This window comes from Passer domesticus, chromosome 3 (genome assembly GCF_036417665.1).
Source record: "Passer domesticus isolate bPasDom1 chromosome 3, bPasDom1.hap1, whole genome shotgun sequence".
Taxonomy (NCBI): domain Eukaryota; kingdom Metazoa; phylum Chordata; class Aves; order Passeriformes; family Passeridae; genus Passer; species Passer domesticus.
Window position 1 is genome coordinate 635765 of NC_087476.1, and position 21628 is coordinate 657392.

Consider the following 21628-nt stretch of genomic DNA (forward strand, 5'->3'; position numbering starts at 1 on the left):
CAGTTCCCTGTTCACAGCCTTTGGGCTTTGGAAAAGCCCCTGGAGCAGCTCTGCTCCAGACCCTGAACGTGCCTGAGGGAATCAGGAGAGGCTGCTCCACATCCAGGTACTGAGGGGGAACATCCTCACCCAGGAGGAACATCCCCACCCAGGAGGAACATCCCCACCCAGGAGGAACATCCCTACCCAGAAGGAACATCTTCACCCAGGAGGAACAGCCTCACCCAGGAGGAACATCCCTACCCAGGAGGAACATCCCTACCCAGAAGGAACAGCCTCACCCAGGAGGAACATCCTCACCCAGGAGGAACATCCCTACCCAGAAGGAACAGCCTCATCCAGGAGGAACAGCCTCACCCAGGAGGAACATCCCTACCTACGAGGAACATCCTCACCCAGGAGGAACATCCCTACCTACGAGGAACATCCTCATCCAGGAGGAACATCCCTACCCAGAAGGAACATCCTCACCCAGGAGGAACATCCTCACCCAGGAGGAACATCCCTACCCAGGAGGAACATCCCGACCCAGAAGGAACATCTTCACCCAGGAGGAACAGCCTCACCCAGGAGGAACATCCCTACCCAGGAGGAACATCCCGACCCAGAAGGAACATCTTCACCCAGAAGGAACAGCCTCACCCAGGAGGAACATCCTCACCCAGGAGGAACATCCTCACCCAGGAGGAACATCCCTACCCAGAAGGAACAGCCTCACCCAGGAGGAACATCCTCACCCAGGAGGAACAGCCTCACCCAGGAGGAACATCCTCACCCAGGAGGAACATCCTCACCCAGGAGGAACATCCTCACCCAGGAGGAACATCCTCACCCAGGAGGAACATCCTCACCCAGGAGGAACATCCCTACCCAGAAGGAACAGCCTCACCCAGGAGGAACATCCTCACCCAGGAGGAACATCCTCACCCAGGAGGAACATCCCTACCCAGAAGGAACAGCCTCACCCACGAGGAACATCCCTACCCACGAAGAACATCCTCACCCAGGAGGAACATCCCTACCCAGGAGGAACATCCTCATCCAGGAGGAACATCCTCACCCAGGAGGAACATCCTCAGCAGGAGGAACATCCTCACCCACGAGGAACATCCTCACCCAGGAGGAACATCCTCACCCACGAGGAACATCCTCACCCACGAGGAACATCCCTACCTACGAGGAACATCCTCACCCAGGAGGAACATCCTCAGCAGGAGGAACATCCTCACCCAGGAGGAACATCCTCATCCAGGAGGAACATCCTCACCCAGGAGGAACATCCTCAGCAGGAGGAACATCCTCATCCAGGAGGAACATCCTCACCCAGGAGGAACATCCTCAGCAGGAGGAACATCCTCACCCAGGAGGAACATCCTCAGCAGGAGGAACATCCTCACCCAGGAGGAACATCCTCACCCAGGAGGAACATCCTCAGCAGGAGGAACAGCCTCACCCAGGAGGAACAGCCTCACCCAGGAGGAACATCCCTACCCACGAGGAACATCCTCACCCAGGAGGAACAGCCTCACCCAGGAGGAACATCCTCACCCAGGAGGAACATCCTCACCCAGGAGGAACATCCTCACCCAGGAGGAACATCCCTACCCAGAAGGAACAGCCTCACCCAGGAGGAACATCCTCACCCAGGAGGAACATCCCTACCCAGAAGGAACAGCCTCATCCAGGAGGAACAGCCTCACCCAGGAGGAACATCCTCACCCAGGAGGAACATCCCTACCCAGAAGGAACAGCCTCACCCAGGAGGAACAGCCTCATCCAGGAGGAACAGCCTCACCCAGGAGGAACATCCCTACCTACGAGGAACATCCTCACCCAGGAGGAACATCCCTACCTACGAGGAACATCCTCATCCAGGAGGAACATCCCTACCCAGAAGGAACATCCTCACCCAGGAGGAACATCCTCACCCAGGAGGAACATCCCTACCCAGGAGGAACATCCCGACCCAGAAGGAACATCTTCACCCAGGAGGAACAGCCTCACCCAGGAGGAACATCCCTACCCAGGAGGAACATCCCTACCCAGAAGGAACAGCCTCACCCAGGAGGAACATCCTCACCCAGGAGGAACATCCTCACCCAGGAGGAACATCCCTACCCAGAAGGAACAGCCTCACCCAGGAGGAACATCCTCACCCAGGAGGAACAGCCTCACCCAGGAGGAACATCCTCACCCAGGAGGAACATCCTCACCCAGGAGGAACATCCTCACCCAGGAGGAACATCCTCACCCAGGAGGAACATCCTCACCCAGGAGGAACATCCCTACCCAGAAGGAACAGCCTCACCCAGGAGGAACATCCTCACCCAGGAGGAACATCCTCACCCAGGAGGAACATCCCTACCCAGAAGGAACAGCCTCACCCACGAGGAACATCCCTACCCACGAAGAACATCCTCACCCAGGAGGAACATCCCTACCCAGGAGGAACATCCTCATCCAGGAGGAACATCCTCACCCAGGAGGAACATCCTCAGCAGGAGGAACATCCTCACCCACGAGGAACATCCTCACCCAGGAGGAACATCCTCACCCACGAGGAACATCCTCACCCACGAGGAACATCCCTACCTACGAGGAACATCCTCACCCAGGAGGAACATCCTCAGCAGGAGGAACATCCTCACCCAGGAGGAACATCCTCATCCAGGAGGAACATCCTCACCCAGGAGGAACATCCTCAGCAGGAGGAACATCCTCATCCAGGAGGAACATCCTCACCCAGGAGGAACATCCTCAGCAGGAGGAACATCCTCACCCAGGAGGAACATCCTCAGCAGGAGGAACATCCTCATCCAGGAGGAACATCCTCACCCAGGAGGAACATCCTCAGCAGGAGGAACAGCCTCACCCAGGAGGAACAGCCTCACCCAGGAGGAACATCCCTACCCACGAGGAACATCCTCACCCAGGAGGAACAGCCTCACCCAGGAGGAACATCCTCACCCAGGAGGAACATCCTCACCCAGGAGGAACATCCTCACCCAGGAGGAACATCCTCACCCAGGAGGAGAAAGCCCTTACCCAGGAGAAGTGCCCCTGCCCCAGAGCAATGCCCTGCCCCAGGAGCAGTGCCCCTGACCCCAGGAGCAGTGCCCTGCCCAGGAGGAATGTTCCTGCCCCAGGAGGAGTGCCCTTGCCAGGAGAAGCCCTTACCCAGGAGGAATAGGAGCAGTGCCCTTACCCAGGAGCAGTGCCCTGCCTTGGAGGAATGTTCCTGCCCAGGAGAAGTCTTGACCCAGGAGCAATGCCCCTGCCCATGAGGGGTGCCCTTGACCCATGAGGAATGCCCTGCACAGGAGGAGTGCCCCTTACCCAGGAGCAGTGGCATCACCCCCTGGAGGAATGTTCCTGCCCATGAGAAGCCTTTACCCAGGAGCAGTGCCCTGCCCCAGGAGTGCCCCTGACCCAGGAGCAGTGCCCTGCTCAGGAGAAGTGCCCCTGACCCAGGAGCAATGCCCATGAGGAGTGCCCTTGACCCATGAGGAGTGCCCTGCCCTGGAGGAAGCCCTTACCCAAGAGTGCCCTTGACCCAGGAGCAGTGGCCTGACCCCCAGGAGGAATGTTCCTGCCCAGGAGGAATGTTCCTGCCCATGAGAAGCCCTTACCCAGGAGCAGTGCCCTGCCCAGGAGTGCCCTTACCCAGGAGCAGTGGCCTGACCCCCAGGAGGAATGTTCCTGCCCATGAGGAATGTTCCTGCCCAAGAGAAGCCCTTGTCCAGGAGGAATGCCCTGCCCAGCAGTGCCCCTTACCCAGGAGCAGTGGCCTCACCCCCAGGAGGAATGTTCCTGCCCATGAGAAGCCCTTACCCAGGAGCAGTGCCCTGCCCAGGAGTGCCCTTACCCAGGAGCAATGCCCTGACCAGTAGGAGTGCCATGCCCAGGAGAAGCCCTTACCCAGGAGTGCCGTTACCCAGGAGTGCCCCTTACCCAGGAGTGCCCCTTACCCAGGAGAAATGCCCTGCCCAGGAGCAGTGCCCTGCCCATGAGAAGCCCTTACCCAGGAGCAGTGCCCTTACCCAGGAGCAGTGCCCCTTACCCAGGAGCAGTGGCCTCACCCCCAGGAGGAATATTCCTGTCCATGAGAAGCCCTTACCCAGGAGCAGTGCCCTGCCCAGGAGTGCCCTTACCCAGGAGTGCCCTTGACCCATGAGGAGTGCCCTGACCTGGAAGAAGCCCTAACCCACGAGTGCCCTGCCCAGGAGCAGTGGCCTGACCCCCAGGAGGAATGTTCCTGCCCATGAGAAGTCTTGACCCAGGAGCAGTGCCCTGCCCAGCAGTGCCCTTACCCAGGAGCAGTGCCCTTACCCAGGAGCAGTGCCTGCCCAGCAGTGCCCTTACCCAGGAGCAGTGCCCTTACCCAGGAGTGCCCCTTACTCAGGAGCAGTGCCCTGCCCAGCAGTGCCCTTACCCAGGAGCAGTGCCCTTACCCAGGAGCAGTGCCCTTACCCAGGAGTGCCCCTTACCCAGGAGCAGTGCCTGCCCAGCAGTGCCCTTACCCAGGAGCAGTGCCCTTACCCAGGAGGAGTGCTCCTTCATCTGGTGCTGGTTGCTGTGGGGGCCGCTGGCGTGGCCCCTCCAGAAGCAGCTCTGGCACAGCTGGTAGTTGTGGCACTGCTGGCACCGGTACCTGAAGCCCATCATGCTCTCACAGTGGCAGTACGAGCACTCCACGGGGTGGAAGACTGGCAGGAAAACAAAGAAAATGGATTTTTGGTGAACCTGGAAGATCCCATTTCACTGCAGCTTCCAGACCCCCCCAGCTCCTTCAGCACCCGGGGCTTGGGCAGGTTTTGGGGGCAGAGCTGGCAATTTTGGTCCCATTAACCCTCAGAGGAAGCTGATGGTGGCACAGCAGTTCCAGCTGACAGGTTCTCCCAATGTTCTTTCTCAAAATATTCCTTCTCACAACATTCCTTCTGCAGGCATCTCCCTCCCTGGGCACACTCAGGGAAGTGCTGAGCTCAGGGGGAGTCTGTGCACTGCCCCAGGGTGTGCCAGTGTCCAGCCTGGCCTTGGGCACTGCCAGGGACCCAGGGGCAGCCCCAGCTGTGCCAGCCCTGCCCACCCTGCCAGGGAACAATTCCTCATTCCCAATCCCACCCAGCCCTGCCCTCCGGCACTGGGAGCCATTCCCTGGCTCCTGTCCCTCCAGCCTTGTCCCCAGTCCCTCTGCAGCTCTCCTGGAGCCCCTCCAGGCCCTGCCAGGGGCTCTGAGCTCTGCCTGGATCCTTCTCCTCTCCAGTGAGCCCCCAGCTCTGCCAGCCTGATCCACGAGAAGTCCTCCCCCACCCTGTCAGAGCTGTCCCCTCCCCTCGCTGGCTCCGTGCAGGCAGCAGAGATTGCTGCTGATGAAAGGGCACAGAGGCAGCACAGAACCCAGCCCTGATTTCCTGATGAGGGGAAGAATAATAACCCCAACCCTGATTTCCTGATCAGGGAAGGAATAATAACCCAAACCCTGATTTCCTGATCAGGGAAGGAATAATAACCCCAGCCCTGATTTCCTGATGAGGGAAGGAATAATAACCCCAACCCTGATTTCCTGATCAGGGAAGGAATAATAACCCCAACCCTGATTTCCTGATCAGGGAAGGAATAATAACCCCAACCCTGATTTCCTGATCAGGGAAGGAATAATAACCCAAACCCTGATTTCCTAAAGAGGAAAGGAATAATAACCCAAACCTTGATTTCCTGATCAGGGAAGGAATAATAACCCAAACCTTGATTTCCTGATGAGGGAAGGAATAATAACCCCAGCCCTGATTTCCTGATCAGGGAAGGAATAATAACCCAAACCCTGATTTCCTAAAGAGGAAAGGAATAATAACCCAAACCTTGATTTCCTGATCAGGGAAGGAATAATAACCCCAGCCCTGATTTCCTGATGAGGGAAGGAATAATAACCCAAACCCTGATTTCCTGATGAGGGAAGGAATAATAACCCAAACCCTGATTTCCTGATCAGGGAAGGAATAATAACCCAAACCCTGATTTCCTGATGAGGGAAGGAATAATAACCCAAACCCTGATTTCCTGATGAGGGAAGGAATAATAACCCAAACCCTGATTTCCTGATGAGGGAAGGAATAATAACCCCAGCCCTGATTTCCTGATCAGGGAAGGAATAATAACCCAAACCTTGATTTCCTGATGAGGGAAGGAATAGCAATAACCCAAACCCTGATTTCCTAAAGAGGAAAAGAATAATAACCCCAACCCTGATTTCCTGATGAGGGAAGCAATACCAACACTCTGATAACAGAGACCACGAGGCACAGCAGGGCCAGGGACAGGGACAGGGCCAGGGACAGGGACAGGGACAGGGACAGCACTCCCTGTCCTGCACAGGGCACAGCCTCACAGTGATGGATAAGGACAAGACTGGAACAGCCAGGATCAGGGATTATTAAATCAGGAGCAGCAAGATGGGAACAAAAGAGGAGGCAGCTGTTTTGGTTACCTGCAGGGGTTTTTTGTCTGTCATGCTTTGGGGTTTTTGGTTGTTTTGCTGGGTTTTTGTTGTGGTTTTCATTTTCTGTTGTTGCTTTACTGGGTTTTGTTTGTTTAGGTTTTTGTGGGGTTGGTTTGTTTAGGATTGTGTTTGTGGGGTTTTTCCTGTGGTGCTATTTCTGTTTGTTTTTATTTTTCTACAAGGGCCAAAGTTTAGCTTTGGGTAGGACAGAGCCCAGTGAGGGGGAGCAGCCCAGCTGGTCCCCTCCTGCTCCGGCTGCTGCCAGGAATGCCAGGGTCAGAGCAGGGTCCCCTTTGCCCTGGAGTCACCAACATTTTAACCAGATCCACCTCCTCACCTCCTGGGCATGACTTCCCACAGGACCTGACCCTGGGAAATTGCCACATCAAAATGAATTTTAAAATCCCAGGATCCCTGAGGCTGGAAAATCCCTCCCAGCCCATGGAGTGGCAGCTGTGCCCAGTGCCCACCTTGTCCCAGCCCAGGGCACTCAGTGCCACATCCAGGTGACACCTGCAGTGATGGGCACTGCAACCCTCCCTGGGCAGCCCCTGCCAAGGCCTGAGCACCCTTTCCATGGGCAAATTCCTCCTGGTGCCCACCCTGAGCCTGCCCGGGCCCAGCCTGAGGCCATTTCCCCTTGTCCTGTCCCTGTTCCCTGGCAGCAGAGCCCGACCCCCCCTGGCTGTCCCCTCCTGGCAGGGAGTTGTGCAGAGCCACAAGGTCCCCCCTGAGCCTCCTTTTCTCCTTTCCAGCTCCCTCAGACTCAGGAATATTTCGAGAATGTCATTTTTTTTCCTACTAACTAAAACCCTTGGGGTTTGCAGTGCTGCTGCCTTCCCTCCCCGGCAGCCCCACGCTCCCAGCACACTGTGACCCCTCCAGCCCTGGGCTGCTCTGGCCAGCACTGATGGAGGCACGAGGTGCTGGTAACACCAGCAAGGCCAGGGCATTCCCACTGTGTGAATGCTGCATTTCCCATTTTCAATTCCCCATTTTCAATTTTTACCATTTTCAATTGCCCATTTTCAATTTTTTACCATTTTCAATTTCCCATTTTCAATTTCCCATTTTCAATTTCCCATTTTCAATTTTTCCCATTTTCAATTTCCCATTTTCAATTTCCCATTTTCAATTTTTTACCATTTTCAATTTCCCACTTTCAATTTCCCATTTTCAATTTTTACCATTTTCAATTTCCCATTTTCAATTTCCCATTTTCAATTTCCACCATTTTCAATTTCCCATTTTCAATTTTTCCCATTTTCAATTTCCCATTGTCAATTTCCCATTTTCAATTTCCCATTTTCAATTTCCCATTTTCAATTTTTCCCATTTTCAATTTCCCATTTTCCATTTCCCATTTTCAATTGCCCATTTTCAATTTCCCATTTTCAATTTTTTACCATTTTCAATTTCCCATTTTCAATTTCCCATTTTCAATTGCCCATTTTCAATTGCCCATTTTCAATTGCCCATTTTCCATTTCCCATTTTCAATTTCCCATTTTCAATTTCCCATTTTCAATTTTTACCATTTTCAATTTCCCATTTTCAATTTCCCATTTTCAATTTTTACCATTTCAATTTCCCATTTTCCATTTCCCATTTTCAATTTCCCATTTTCAATGTTTACCATTTTCAATTGCCCATTTTCAATTGCCCATTTTCAATTGCCCATTTTCAATTTTTACCATTTTCAATTTTTACCATTTTCAATTTTTACCATTTTCAATTGCCCATTTTCAATTTCCCATTTTCAATTGCCCATTTTCAATTGCCCATTTTCAATTGCCCATTTTCAATTGCCCATTTTCAATTTCCCATTTTCCATTTCCCATTTTCAATTTCCCATTTTCAATTGCCCATTTTCAATTGCCCATTTTCAATTTTTCCCATTTTCAATTTTTCCCATTTTCAATTTCCCATTTTCAATTTTTCCCATTTTCAATTTCCCATTTTCAATTTTTACCATTTTCAATTTCCCATTTTCCATTTCCCATTTTCAATTGCCCATTTTCCATTGCCCATTTTCAATTTCCCATTTTCAATTTCCCATTTTCAATTTCCCATTTTCAATTTTTACCATTTTCAATTTCCCATTTTCAATTTCCCATTTTCAATTTTTACCATTTCAATTTCCCATTTTCCATTTCCCATTTTCAATTTCCCATTTTCAATGTTTACCATTTTCAATTGCCCATTTTCAATTGCCCATTTTCAATTGCCCATTTTCAATTGCCCATTTTCAATTGCCCATTTTCAATTGCCCATTTTCAATTGCCCATTTTCAATTTTTACCATTTTCAATTTTTACCATTTTCAATTGCCCATTTTCAATTGCCCATTTTCAATTTCCCATTTTCAATTTCCCATTTTCAATTGCCCATTTTCAATTGCCCATTTTCAATTGCCCATTTTCAATTTTTACCATTTTCAATTTTTACCATTTTCAATTGCCCATTTTCAATTGCCCATTTTCAATTTCCCATTTTCAATTTCCCATTTTCAATTGCCCATTTTCAATTGCCCATTTTCAATTGCCCATTTTCAATTTCCCATTTTCAATTGCCCATTTTCAATTGCCCATTTTCAATTTCCCATTTTCCATTTCCCATTTTCAATTGCCCATTTTCAATTGCCCATTTTCAATTGCCCATTTTCAATTGCCCATTTTCAATTTTTCCCATTTTCAATTTTTCCCATTTTCAATTTTTCCCATTTTCAATTTTTCCCATTTTCAATTTCCCATTTTCAATTTCCCATTTTCAATTGCCCATTTTCAATTTCCCATTTCAATTTTTACCATTTTCAATTGCCCATTTTCAATTTCCACCATTTTCAATTTCCCATTTTCAATTTTTCCCATTTTCAATTTCCCATTTTCCATTTCCCATTTTCAATTGCCCATTTTCAATTTCCCATTTCAATTTTTACCATTTTCAATTGCCCATTTTCAATTTCCACCATTTTCAATTTCCCATTTTCAATTTCCCATTTTCCATTGCCCATTTTCCATTGCCCATTTTCAATTTCCCATTTTCAATTTTTTACCATTTTCAATTTCCCATTTTCAATTTCCCATTTTCAATTTCCCATTTTCAATTGCCCATTTTCAATTTCCCATTTTCAATTGCCCATTTTCCATTTCCCATTTTCAATTTCCCATTTTCAATTTCCCATTTTCAATTTTTACCATTTTCAATTTCCCATTTTCAATTTCCCATTTTCAATTTTTACCATTTCAATTTCCCATTTTCCATTTCCCATTTTCAATTTCCCATTTTCAATGTTTACCATTTTCAATTGCCCATTTTCAATTGCCCATTTTCCATTGCCCATTTTCAATTTTTACCATTTTCAATTTTTACCATTTTCAATTTCCCATTTTCAATTGCCCATTTTCAATTGCCCATTTTCAATTTCCCATTTTCAATTTCCCATTTTCAAATTTTCCCATTTTCAATTTCCCATTTTCAATTTTTCCCATTTTCAATTTCCCATTTTCAATTTTTACCATTTTCAATTTCCCATTTTCCATTTCCCATTTTCAATTGCCCATTTCAATTGCCCATTTTCAATTTCCCATTTTCAATTTCCCATTTTCAATTGCCCATTTTCAATTGCCCATTTTCAATTTTTCCCATTTTCAATTTTTCCCATTTTCAATTTCCCATTTTCAATTTCCCATTTCAATTGCCCATTTTCAATTGCCCATTTTCAATTGCCCATTTTCAATTTTTACCATTTCAATTTCCCATTTTCAATTTCCCATTTTCAATTGCCCATTTTCAATTGCCCATTTTCAATTTTTCCCATTTTCAATTGCCCATTTCAATTGCCCATTTCAATTGCCCATTTCAATTGCCCATTTTCAATTTCCCATTTTCAATTTTTACCATTTTCAATTGCCCATTTTCAATTGCCCACTTTCAATTTCCCATTTTCAATTGCCCATTTTCAATTTCCCATTTTCCATTTCCCATTTTCAATTTCCCATTTTCAATTTCCCATTTTCAATTTCCCATTTTCAATTTTTCCCATTTTCAATTTCCCATTTTCAATTTTTACCATTTTCAATTTCCCATTTTCAATTTCCCATTTTCAATTTTTCCCATTTTCCATTTCCCATTTTCAATTGCCCATTTCAATTGCCCATTTTCAATTGCCCATTTTCAATGTACCATTCTCCACGTGGGCCAGTCTGTGCATGAGGGGCAGCCACACAAGGCACTGGGGAGGAGGGTCAGCCATCAGCGTGTCCAGGAACATGTTCAGCATCACCTTCTTCTGCAGGGAGAGCACAGGGAGCACTGGAGAGGAGCTGAGCTGCATTTCCCACTGCCAGGGCTGCTCCATTTCTCCTGCCAGGAATGCTGCTGGAGTGCCAGTCATGGAACAGGGAAGGGCTGGGGTGGGAAGGGAGCTCCGACACCCCCAGTGCCACCCCTGCCACGGCAGGGACACTGCCACTGGGTGGGATTTAAGCTCCCTCCCAACCCAAACCACTCTGGGATTCTGAAAACATTTTTGATGAGAGGAGTTTGCACTTTTTAAATCCCAGTGTCCAGCCTGGCCTTGGGCACTGCCAGGGATGCAGGGGCTGCCCCAGCTGTGCCAGCCCTGCCCACCCTGCCAGGGAACAATCCCTAATTCCCAATATCCAATAGAAATCTGGAGCCTCACTGATTCTGAAATCAAAGGCTCTTTCCTACTGTGCCATATTCCAAACATGCTAATTGCCAATTAACTTCTATTTAGCCACTATAAATTTCACATCAAATGCTGCAGAACTGTTTCTGCTGCAGCATCATCATGCCCAGAGTCCAAACATTTCATTCCAGGCCTAAGATCAATCAAGGCCATGTTTACAGTTGATTGAAGGATTAGTTATATTATTATTATTATTATTATTATTATTATTATTATTAGGTATTTACATTACCTCAAACGAGAAACAAATCATTGGAACAATTAAGACTCAACTGCAATGGATTTAAAAAGAACCTGGTGCACAGAAGGTGTTTATTTTGAACAGAGCCTGACTTGTTAAACTAATTGTCTTAACAGAGTGAAAAAACTCTGAAGAATCAAGGGGAAATGGTAAAAATGGCATGGTTTGTGTTTTGGGAAAGAAATGAGTCAGCCCTGGTGTGCTGATGGGGAACGGGGGAGGCCCCTGGAGGAGGGGATTCAACTGAAATGACAGAAAATCCTTCAGCTGCCAATCTGGGACTGTTTCACAGTGTTGGGGTGTACAGGGGACCTCAGGGACCCCAGCCCCGATGCCCCGGGAATCCCAAATCCTGAATCCTGAATCCCAGATCCCAAATCCTGAATCCCAGACCCCAAATCCCTAATCCTGAATCCCAGATCCCAAATCCTGAATCCCGAATCCCAGATCCCAAATCCCGAATCCCAGACCCCAAATCCCTAATCCTGAATCCCAGATCCCAAATCCTGAATCCCGAATCCCAGATCCCAAATCCTGAATCCCAGATCCCAAATCCTGAATCCCAGATCCCACATCCCAAATCCTGAATCCCAGATCCCAAATCCTGAATCCCGAATCCCAGACCCCAAATCCCGAATCCTGAATCCCAGATCCCAAATCCTGAATCCCAGATCCCACATCCCAAATCCTGAATCCCAGATCCCAAATAATGAATCCCAGATCCCAAATCCTGAATCCCAGATCCCAAATAATGAATCCCAGATCCCAAATCCTGAATCCCAGATCCCAAATCCTGAATCCCAGATCCCAAATAATGAATCCCAGATCCCAAATCCTGAATCCCAGATCCCAAATCCCAAATCCTGAATTCCAGATCCCACATCCCAAGACCCCAGATGCCAGATCCCAAACCCTCGATCCCAGATTGCAAATCCTGAATCCTAAATCCCAAATCCTAGATTTCAGATCCTAGATCCATAATCCCTGATCCTTGACCTCAGATCCCTGATCCCAGATCCCTGAGCCCAAATCCTGAATCCCCAATCCAGAATCCCAGATCCCCAATCCCAGACCCCAAATCCCAGACCCCCAATCTCCAAATCCCCAATCCCAGACCCCAAATCCCAGACTCCCAATCCCAGACCCCAAATCCCAGACCTCAAATCCCTGATCCCCCATCTCCAAATCCCAGACCCCCAATCCCAAATCCCAGGCCCCAAATCCCCAATCCCAGACCCTGATCCCCAATCCCCAACCCCGAATCCCAAACCCCAGACCCCAATCCCTAATCCCCAATCCCTGATCCCAGACCCCAATCCCTGATCCCCAGTCCCAGACCCCAATCACTGATCCCAGATCCCAAATCCCAGATCCCCAATCCCGACGCCCCGGGAACCCCAAATCCCAAATCCTGAATCCCAGATCCCAAATCCTGAATCCCAGATCCCAAATCCCCAATCCCAAACCCCAATCCCCAATCTCCAAATCCCAGACCCCTGAATCCCCAATCCCAAACCCCAATCCCTGATCCCCAATCCCCAATCTCCAAATCCCAGACCCCAAATCCCCAATCCCAGAGCCCAATCTCCAAATCCCCAATCACAATCCCCAATCCCAGACCCCAATCCCAGACCCCAGACCCCAATCCCCGACCCCAGACCCCAATCCCAGACCCCAGACCCCAATCCCAGACCCCAATCCCCCAATCCCAGATCCCCAACCCCAGACCCCAATCCCCCAATCCCCAGACCCCAATCCCAGACCCCCGACCCCAATCCCCAATCCCAGATCCCGATCCCAAACCCCAATCCCAAACCTCAATCCCCCATCTCAGACCCCAGACCCCAATCCCAGATCCCGATCCCAAACCCCAATCCCAAACCCCAATCCCCAATCTTAGACCCCAAACACAGCCCCCAATCCCAGACCCCAATCCCAGAGCCCAGACCCCAATCCCAGACCCCAATCCCCAATCCCAGACCCCAAACCCCCGACCCCAGACCCCAATCCCTGACCCCAATCCCCAATCCCAATCCCCAATCCCAGACCCCAGACCCCAATCCCAAACCCCCGACCCCGCTCCCTTGCCGCCCTGACCTGCTGGGGGAAGCAGGAGCGCAGCGAGTGCTCGGTGTAGCCGAAGGAGGGCCCCTCGAACACGGCCGTGGGCAGCTTCAGCACCTCCCGCAGCAGCTGCTCGAACCTGGGGAACAGCAGCAGCCCCGTGGAATCTGAGATCTGAGAGAAAAGATCTGTAAGAAAATACAATAAACCCCCGGGTAAATATGGGATCGCTGCGGGACAGCCCCCCTGCACCCGCGGGCTCCCCGGGGATCTACCCGGGGCAGGAACCCCAATCCCTGTCCTGCACCCCAAGGGGCTCCCCGGGGATTTACCCAGGGCAGGAACCCCAATCCCTGTCCTGCACTCCGAGGGGTTCCCTGAGCTGTGCTGCCAGGACAGGATTTACCCGGGGCAGGAACCCCAATCCCTGTCCTGCACCCAGAGGACTCCCTGGGTATTTATCCAGGACAGGATTCATCCAGGACAGGATTCATCCAGGACAGGATTTATCCAGGGCAGGATTCATCCAGGGCAGGATTCATCCAGGGCAGGATTCATCCAGGACAGGATTCATCCAGGACAGGATTTATCCAGGGCAGGATTTATCCAGGGCAGGATTCATCCAGGACAGGATTTATCCAGGACAGGATTTATCCAGGACAGGATTCATCCAGGACAGGATTCATCCAGGACAGGATTCATCCAGGACAGGATTTATCCAGGGCAGGATTCATCCAGGGCAGGATTCATCCAGGGCAGGATTCATCCAGGGCAGGATTCATCCAGGACAGGATTCATCCAGGACAGGATTTATCCAGGGCAGGATTTATCCAGGGCAGGATTCATCCAGGACAGGATTTATCCAGGACAGGATTCATCCAGGGCAGGATTCATCCAGGGCAGGATTCATCCAGGACAGGATTTATCCAGGGCAGGATTTATCCAGGACAGGATTTATCCAGGGCAGGATTTATCCAGGACAGGATTTATCCAGGGCAGGATTTATCCAGGACAGGATTCATCCAGGACAGGATTTATCCAGGGCAGGATTTATCCAGGACAGGATTCATCCAGGACAGGGCTCCCAATCCTCTTCCTCCACCCCATCCCAGCCCAGGCAGGGCAGGGGAAGCTCCTGCCATGCCCAGCTGGGACAGACAGGGAGAGCAGGAGAATTCCAGGGGAACACAGCTGGAACCTTATTAAGTTTCTTTTTTCTTGGGCCAGGTCTCAGAAGCCCTCAAAAGAAATATAATACACCCAAGGAGAGCTCAGCTATTACTTTAGGGGCATAAAATGAGCAGGATGGCTTCTGCTGCAGTGTTAGAAACAAAAAGGTTTAATAAAAGGCAAAATAACAACCAGAACAACCCGAGCCAGGTGCAGAGGTCTGCTCCTGGTAAAAACAGCTCACAAAATCCCTTTGCTCTTTTGTTCTCCTCTTTTCTACCTGATGGTTCAGGGACTGTTTGCCTTCTATCCAATCAGATATCCTCAGGTTTTTGGTGAAGTCCCTGAGGCCCTATGAGGTGGCTTTTCACCTAATGGTTGAGAGACACTTCTGGGCTTCTTTCCTTTTCTGGGGGACAAGGGCCAGTTTTGTCACTGTGTCATTAGGGGACACACAGTCCTACAGAACCTGACCCTACAGAAAGCCCCAGAGGAGGCTCCGGGGTGGAACACAGCTCCAACACTGGCACAGCTGGCACAGCTGCAGGGAAATGCACACTGAGGGCACGGGCATGGCAGGGGCACAGCAGCCAGGATCCTGGGCTGGAAAATCCCAACCTGTGCCCAGTGCCCACCTTGTCCCAGGGCACTCAGTGCCACATCCAGGTGACACCTGCAGGGATGGGCACTCCAACCCTCCCTGGGCAGCCCCTGCCAAGGCCTGAGCACCCTTTCCATGGGCAAATTCCTCCTGGTGCCCACCCTGAGCCTGCCCTGGCCCAGCCTGAGGCCATTTCCCCTTGTCCTGTCCCTGTTCCCTGGCAGCAGAGCCCGACCCCCCCTGGCTGTCCCCTCCTGGCAGGGAGTTGTGCAGAGCCACAAGGTCCCCCCTGAGCCTCCTTTTCTCCAGGCTGAGCCCCTTGCCAGCTCCCTCAGCCTCTGCTGGGGCTCCATTCCCTCCCCAGCTCCCTCAGCCTCTGCTGGGGCTCCATTCCCTCCCCAGCTCCTTCAGCCTCTGCTGGGGCTCCATTCCCTCCCCAGCTCCCTCAGCCTCTCCTGGGGCTCCATTCCCTTCCCAGCTCCCTCAGCCTCTGCTGGGGCTCCATTCCCTCCCCAGCTATGTCAGGAGCCATTGGAAGCTGAGGGCACTGAGCTCATCCACAGGAACAGCTGGGAAGGGGAATCAGATCCCATTTTGGATCTGAGGTCATGGGAATGAGGAATTGCTCCCTGGCAAGGTGGGCAGGGCTGGCACAGGGTGCCCAGAGCGGCTGGGGCTGCCCCTGGATCCCTGGCAGTGCCCAAGGCCAGGCTGGAGCATCTGGGACAGTGGCAGTGTCCCTGCCATGGCAGGGGTGGAATGGGGATTTAATGGGGTGGGATTTAATGAGGTTGGATTTAATGGGGTGGGATTTAATGAGGTTGGATTTCATGGGGTGAGATTTAATGGGGTTGAATTTAATGGGGTGGGATTCAATGGGCTGGGATTTAAGGTCCCTTCCAGCCCAAACCATTCTGGGATTCTGGGAGCATTTGCCATGAGAGGAGTTCACACTTTTTAAGCAGCCCTGTGGGGACAAACGTGCTCCTGAGAGCAAACAGGGGCTGAGCAGATGTTCCCTGGTGTTTGTAAGGATGGAAGGAGAAGAGGGAGGTGCTGCAGGTGCCCCAGTCCCTGTCCCTGCTCCTCCCTGAGCCCTGGGGGTCCCTGATCCCCTCCCCAGAGCTGCAGCCCCCAGCAAAGGCCGGTCCCAGGGGCAGGATGCAGAGAGAACAACAGCAGCACAAAATCCAGGTAAACAGAACTGCCTGGGGTCCAGAATCTCCTTGGAGAGATCTCTCACATCCTGCTGGGCCTGAGGCTCAGCCAGAGTCAGGGCATGCTCCACAGGGGGGTCTCCAATGGAAACACAACCTAGAATTCCCCAGGATGTGACAGACCCCACATCTCCCCCGTGGCACTGAACCCTCCCTGCTGTTATTTCAGGCACCAGCAGGAATTAAACATCAAAAAGCTCATGCTGGCAGAAAACACCCTTCATTTCAGTGATCAAAACCAGCTTCAGACAAAAAGACACCTTCAGAAAGGCACATTTCCAGTGAGCTGGAGGAGTTATCCCAATTTCCTGAAAGAATGAGCCCAGGAAGAAGCCTGCAATGCCTTAGCTCAGAGGGATAAAATACCTGGAATCTGTATCACTGACTGAACAGAGCAGCTTGGACTGAAGGTCTCTTGAATAATGTTATAAAAGAAAACATATTAGGAGAAATTGAGGGGGGAAATATATTTAAAGTGGTGGATTTGTGTATTTTAGGAAAATAAGCCAGCCAGAAAAATTAGACTTAACCTAGAAACTGAATGTGGAAGAAAAGTCAGGATGAAAATGAACATAAAATGGAAACAGTGGGAACAACTGATATCAGAGAGCCAAAATTCCAGAATCCTTGTCCATTCTGGAGCAGGATCCTGTGCACAGGAGCTGCAGGTCTGCAGTGAAGCTGGCAGGGTGGGAAGGGCAGGACACAACAGGGACAGGACACAGTTGTGTTTAAAATGGGCTGAAACCTCCTGGGTGTGCTCAGGACACTCAGCTGAGCTGAGCAGGCAGCAGCAGTGAGGTGATCCTGAAGAGAGAGAAATGCAAGGCATGGAAATCTGAAAATGAGAGAGAACAGCCCAGGCTGTGCCAAGGGGAAATGAAAAACCCCTCCAGTGTTTGTCTTGCAGGTTAAAAAGTGGGTTTGTTGTCAAGGTGGGAAAGTTCCCCACAAGGTGGGGAAGTGGCAGTGAAATTGGAGATGATATAATAAATAAAAATAAATAAATAAAAAGCATCATAACCTTTCAAAGGGCAGCTGGTGGCAGGATGAGAGGGAGCAGCCTCAGGCTGGACATCAGGAGGAATTCCCCATGGAAAAGGTGCTCAGGCCTTGGAGGTTTGGAGTGCCCAGCCCTGGAGGTGGCACTCAGGGCCCTGGGGACAAGGTGGGCACCGGGCACAGCTGGCACTGGAGGGGCTGGGAGGGATTCCAGCCCCAGGGATGCTGGGATCCTGCCTTGCACAGCCCCACAAGGAGCTGCTCTGCAAGGAGAGAACATCCCAGGAAATTCCAGAGCCAGGGAAGGGCCCCACTGAAGCTCCCCCAGCCCCTCTGTGCCACTCCAGGACACTGTCCTGTCCCCATCACTCACAGGGACCACGGGATGAGAACACATTAAAAACAACTCCCAGGATTTGCAGGAGCCTGCTCAGGGAAGGGAGGCTGGGCTGGGATCTTCTGGACAAGGAGGTTTTGGGGGTGAACTGGGTCAGTAATCAGGGAGAGAAGTGGGGAATGGATTTGTAAAGAATAAAACAAAACTAGATATTTTATAGAATCAGAACTGTGAAAAATACACTGCAGCAAGACAATGTGGAGAAAAACAGAGGTGATTTGTGTTAGAATAGCAGCACTGTGTGGCAAAAGCTAATAAGTTAAAAACATTTCTAAGGTATTGCAACCAAGAAATGGGTTGGTCCTGGTGGAATGGCATTGAGTTTTACATGTCTGGTGTCTCACTATTCACCAAGACTGATAATGGAATAAAATCTTTTCAAACACCTCTCAGGTGGCTTGTCTCTGTAAAAGCTGAGAAAACCAACAGGAAGGAGAGGGGGACAGCCAAGCAGCACAATGATAATGCTCAGAAGAAATCCAGACCAAAAGTTAAACATGCCACTGCCAAACTTCTGCAAGGCTCAAGTGCTGTTTAAAGAGTTCATAAACCAAACAAAACTCCAAACAGCCCACAGGCCACGATAACCAACATCCAACAGCAAGACTTCTATGTGTAAATTTCTAATTATAGCCACACACAAAAAAATTCCTTCCAAATCCAGCCAGAACCTTTCCCACCTTGTCCCCAGAGACCAGATTTACCCAATCCCGTTTTTAACAATTTTTAAGAAGGCTGCTCCTCCCCGGAGCAGATGCTGGGCAGGAGCATCCCCCCAGAGCCCTGGCACTCAGCAGCCCCTGAGGGATCTGCCTGACTGGAAGAGGCTCCAGGAGCAGGGGCTCGGGGGGTTCCACACCCACCCCAGCTCGGGGAGGTTGAAGCAGAGCTGGGCTCTGCTCCTCCAGCTGCTGCAGGAACCTGGGGCTCCTCTGGAGGGGAAGGAAGGAGCAGCTGTTTGCAGCTCCCCATCGTGCTCAGGATTTTCCAGATCTCTTCCACCAGCAGATTTCTGTCCAGCTGGAGGAGTCCTGCTCTGAGTGCTCACCCAGCAGGGTTTGGGGTTTGGGGTTTGGGTTTGGGGTGTGGGTCAGTTCCATCAGCCCAGAGCTGCTGGGCACAGGTGGGAACCTGCTCAGAGCCCAGGGCCAGCAGGGCTCAGGGCAGGGCTGGGAGCAGCCTGGGCAGGGGGAGGTGTCCCAGGTCCCTTCCCACCCAAACCACCCTGGGATTCCACCTCAGCAGCTGGGATGACAGAGTGAGAAGGTGCAGAGAGCCTCAGGGGCAGCAGGACATTCACAGGAGCCTCCAGCATCCTCAAAGCAGGGAAATGGTGACACCTGGAACATTCCTACTGGAAAGCAGCCCTCAAGTGCTCCATTTCAAGTGCCCAAGAGCTTAAATTGAAGGAATGGGCGTGGGAAGGCTCCTCAGTCCTGGGCTTGGGATAACCAGGAGCTGGAACTTGGAACAAACAGCCCTGGAGGAGTCCCAGAAGGCCTGGATGGGGCACCCAGTGCTCTGGGGACAAGGTGGGCACTGGGCACAGCCTGGACTCAGTGGGCTGGGAGGGACTGTCCCACCTTAATGACTCTGGAATTCTGCACAGCTCCAGCTCAGTGGAAAGACCACAAAATCAGCACAATAAAACCCTTCAGAAGGAGAGGAAAAAGGAAAGGAAGGGAAAGGGAAAGGGAAAGGGAAAGGGAAAGGGAAAGGGAAAGGGAAAGGGAAAGGGAAAGGGAAAGGGAAAGGGAAAGGGAAAGGGAAAGGGAAAGGGAAAGGGAAAGGGAAAGGGAAAGGGAAAGGGAAAGCTGGGACTCCTCGGGGTACTCACATCTGAGCTTGTCCAGGATCTTCCCCCCACACATGGTGGCCAGCATGGCTTTCACTGAGAACACTGTCAGCTTCTCATGGCCCTCACTGCAGGGAAAGAGAGGCACTGTGAGAGCTGCACAGGAGTGGAACAGCACCACCCACAAACCATGGGAGCAACAGCAACAACCACCCAGAAACCATGGGAATAATAACAGCCACCCCAGAAACCATGGGGACAACAACAGCCACCCCAGAAACCATGGGGACAACAACAGCCACCATCTCCAGTAGCTCCCAGCACTTCAAGGAACTGTAACTAAAGGGGCTGGCCAGGGAATTTGGGCTGGCATGTTAAATACACAGAGATGGGGAAAGCACAGGATGAGTGTGGGGAGAGCTGGAAAAGCAGAAATCCCCTGAGGGCAGTCTCTGAGAGAGCTGAGACAAGGGCCTGGAGGAGCAGGACCCAGAATGGGTGGGTGGGAAGGGACCTCAGAGCCCACCCAGTGCCACCCCTGCCATGGCAGGGACACTTCACACAGTCCCAGGGTGTCCCAGTGCCCAGCCTGGCCTGGGGCACTGCCAGGGATCCAGGGGCAGCCACAGCTGCTCTGGGCACCCTGTGCCAGCCCTGCCCACCCTGCCAGGGAACAATTCCTCATTCCCAGTCTCCCATCCAGCCCTGCCCTCCGGCACTGGGAGCCATTCCCTGTGCCCTGTCCCTCCACCCTTGTCCCCAGTCCCTCTGCAGCTCTCCTGGAGCCCCTCCAGGCCCTGCCAGGGGCTCTGAGCTCTGCCTGGATCCTTCTCCTCTCCAGGTGAGCCCCCCCAGCTCTGCCAGCCTGGCTCCAGCCCTGCAGCAGCTCTGTGGCCTCCTCTGGGCTCTGTGCAGCAGCTCCAGGTCCTTGTGCTGCTGGAATGCCCCGGGCTGGGGCAGCTCTGCAGGTGGGCTCTCACCTGGGCACAGGGACAGAATCCCCCTGCCCTGCTGCCCACTCTGGGGGATCAGCCCAGGGCAAAGCTCTCCTGAAATTCCCACCTCCCCAAGGCACAGCCTCAGCCCCCTCCCCTTTTATTCTTTAACAGACAATTATTTTATATCAAAGTTCAGCCTGGGATTAGCCCCCAGAAAGAGCAGTGCCCCAAGCCATCAGTGTCCCCTCCCAGGAGGGGAGAGCTCTCTCTTGGTGCCCCCAGACCCTGGCCTGCCCCTGACACTGTTTATAAACCACCCAAACCCCAAATCCTCCCTGCACTCTGGCACTGCAGCAGCCTCTGAGCAGCCTGCCCAGCCCCCTGTGCCACTCCACCTGAATTCCACCAGGAGGAAAAAGGCAAAACTTCTGTGTGATCCCAAACCTCCCGTAAGAGATTTAAACCCAGGAGTGGAAGCAGAACTGGGGCTGGTTTCACACAATCACAGCATCATGAGGTTGGGAGAGACCTCTAAAACCATTGAGTCCAACCTGTGCCCCAACACCTCAACTCAAATCTAGAACACAGCACTCAGGGCCATGTCCAGCCTTTTTTAAACTCACCCAGAGATGCTGATCCCACCACCTCCCTGGGAAGAGCATCCCAGTGCTTTATTACTCTTTCAGTGAAATTTTTTCCCCTAATATCCAACCTACACCTTCCCTGAGGTAGCTGGGACTGTGTCCTGTGGTTCTGTCAGTGCCCCTGGTGGGAGAGACTGACCCCAGCTGTGTCCAACCTCCCTTCAGGAACTGCAGAGAGCAACGAGGTCACCTCTGAGCCTCCTCTTCTCCAAAACAACCCCAGCTCCTTCAAATGTTCCTCACAGGGTTTGTGTTCCCACGCCTCACCAGCCTTGCTGCCTCCTCTGGCCACATCCAAGCCTCTCACCATCCTTCCCAAACTGAGGGGCCAGAACTGGGCACAGCTGA

At 51.5% G+C, this 21628-nt stretch overlaps 1 protein-coding gene across 9 annotated transcripts in view; it reads right to left on the reverse strand.

Annotated features, from left to right (window-relative positions):
* Positions 1-21628, reverse strand: part of DTNB (dystrobrevin beta) — a 190764-nt gene that overhangs the window by 144278 nt on the left and 24858 nt on the right. For all 9 annotated transcript variants that reach the window (XM_064411445.1, XM_064411446.1, XM_064411442.1 and 6 more), the window contains 4 exons: positions 19741-19826; positions 13550-13704; positions 10683-10788; positions 4540-4706 (listed from right to left, as the gene is read on the reverse strand). In XM_064411445.1, coding sequence (XP_064267515.1) covers positions 4540-4706; positions 10683-10788; positions 13550-13704; positions 19741-19826 — 514 coding nt within the window. The remainder of the gene's footprint in view (positions 1-4539; positions 4707-10682; positions 10789-13549; positions 13705-19740; positions 19827-21628) is intronic.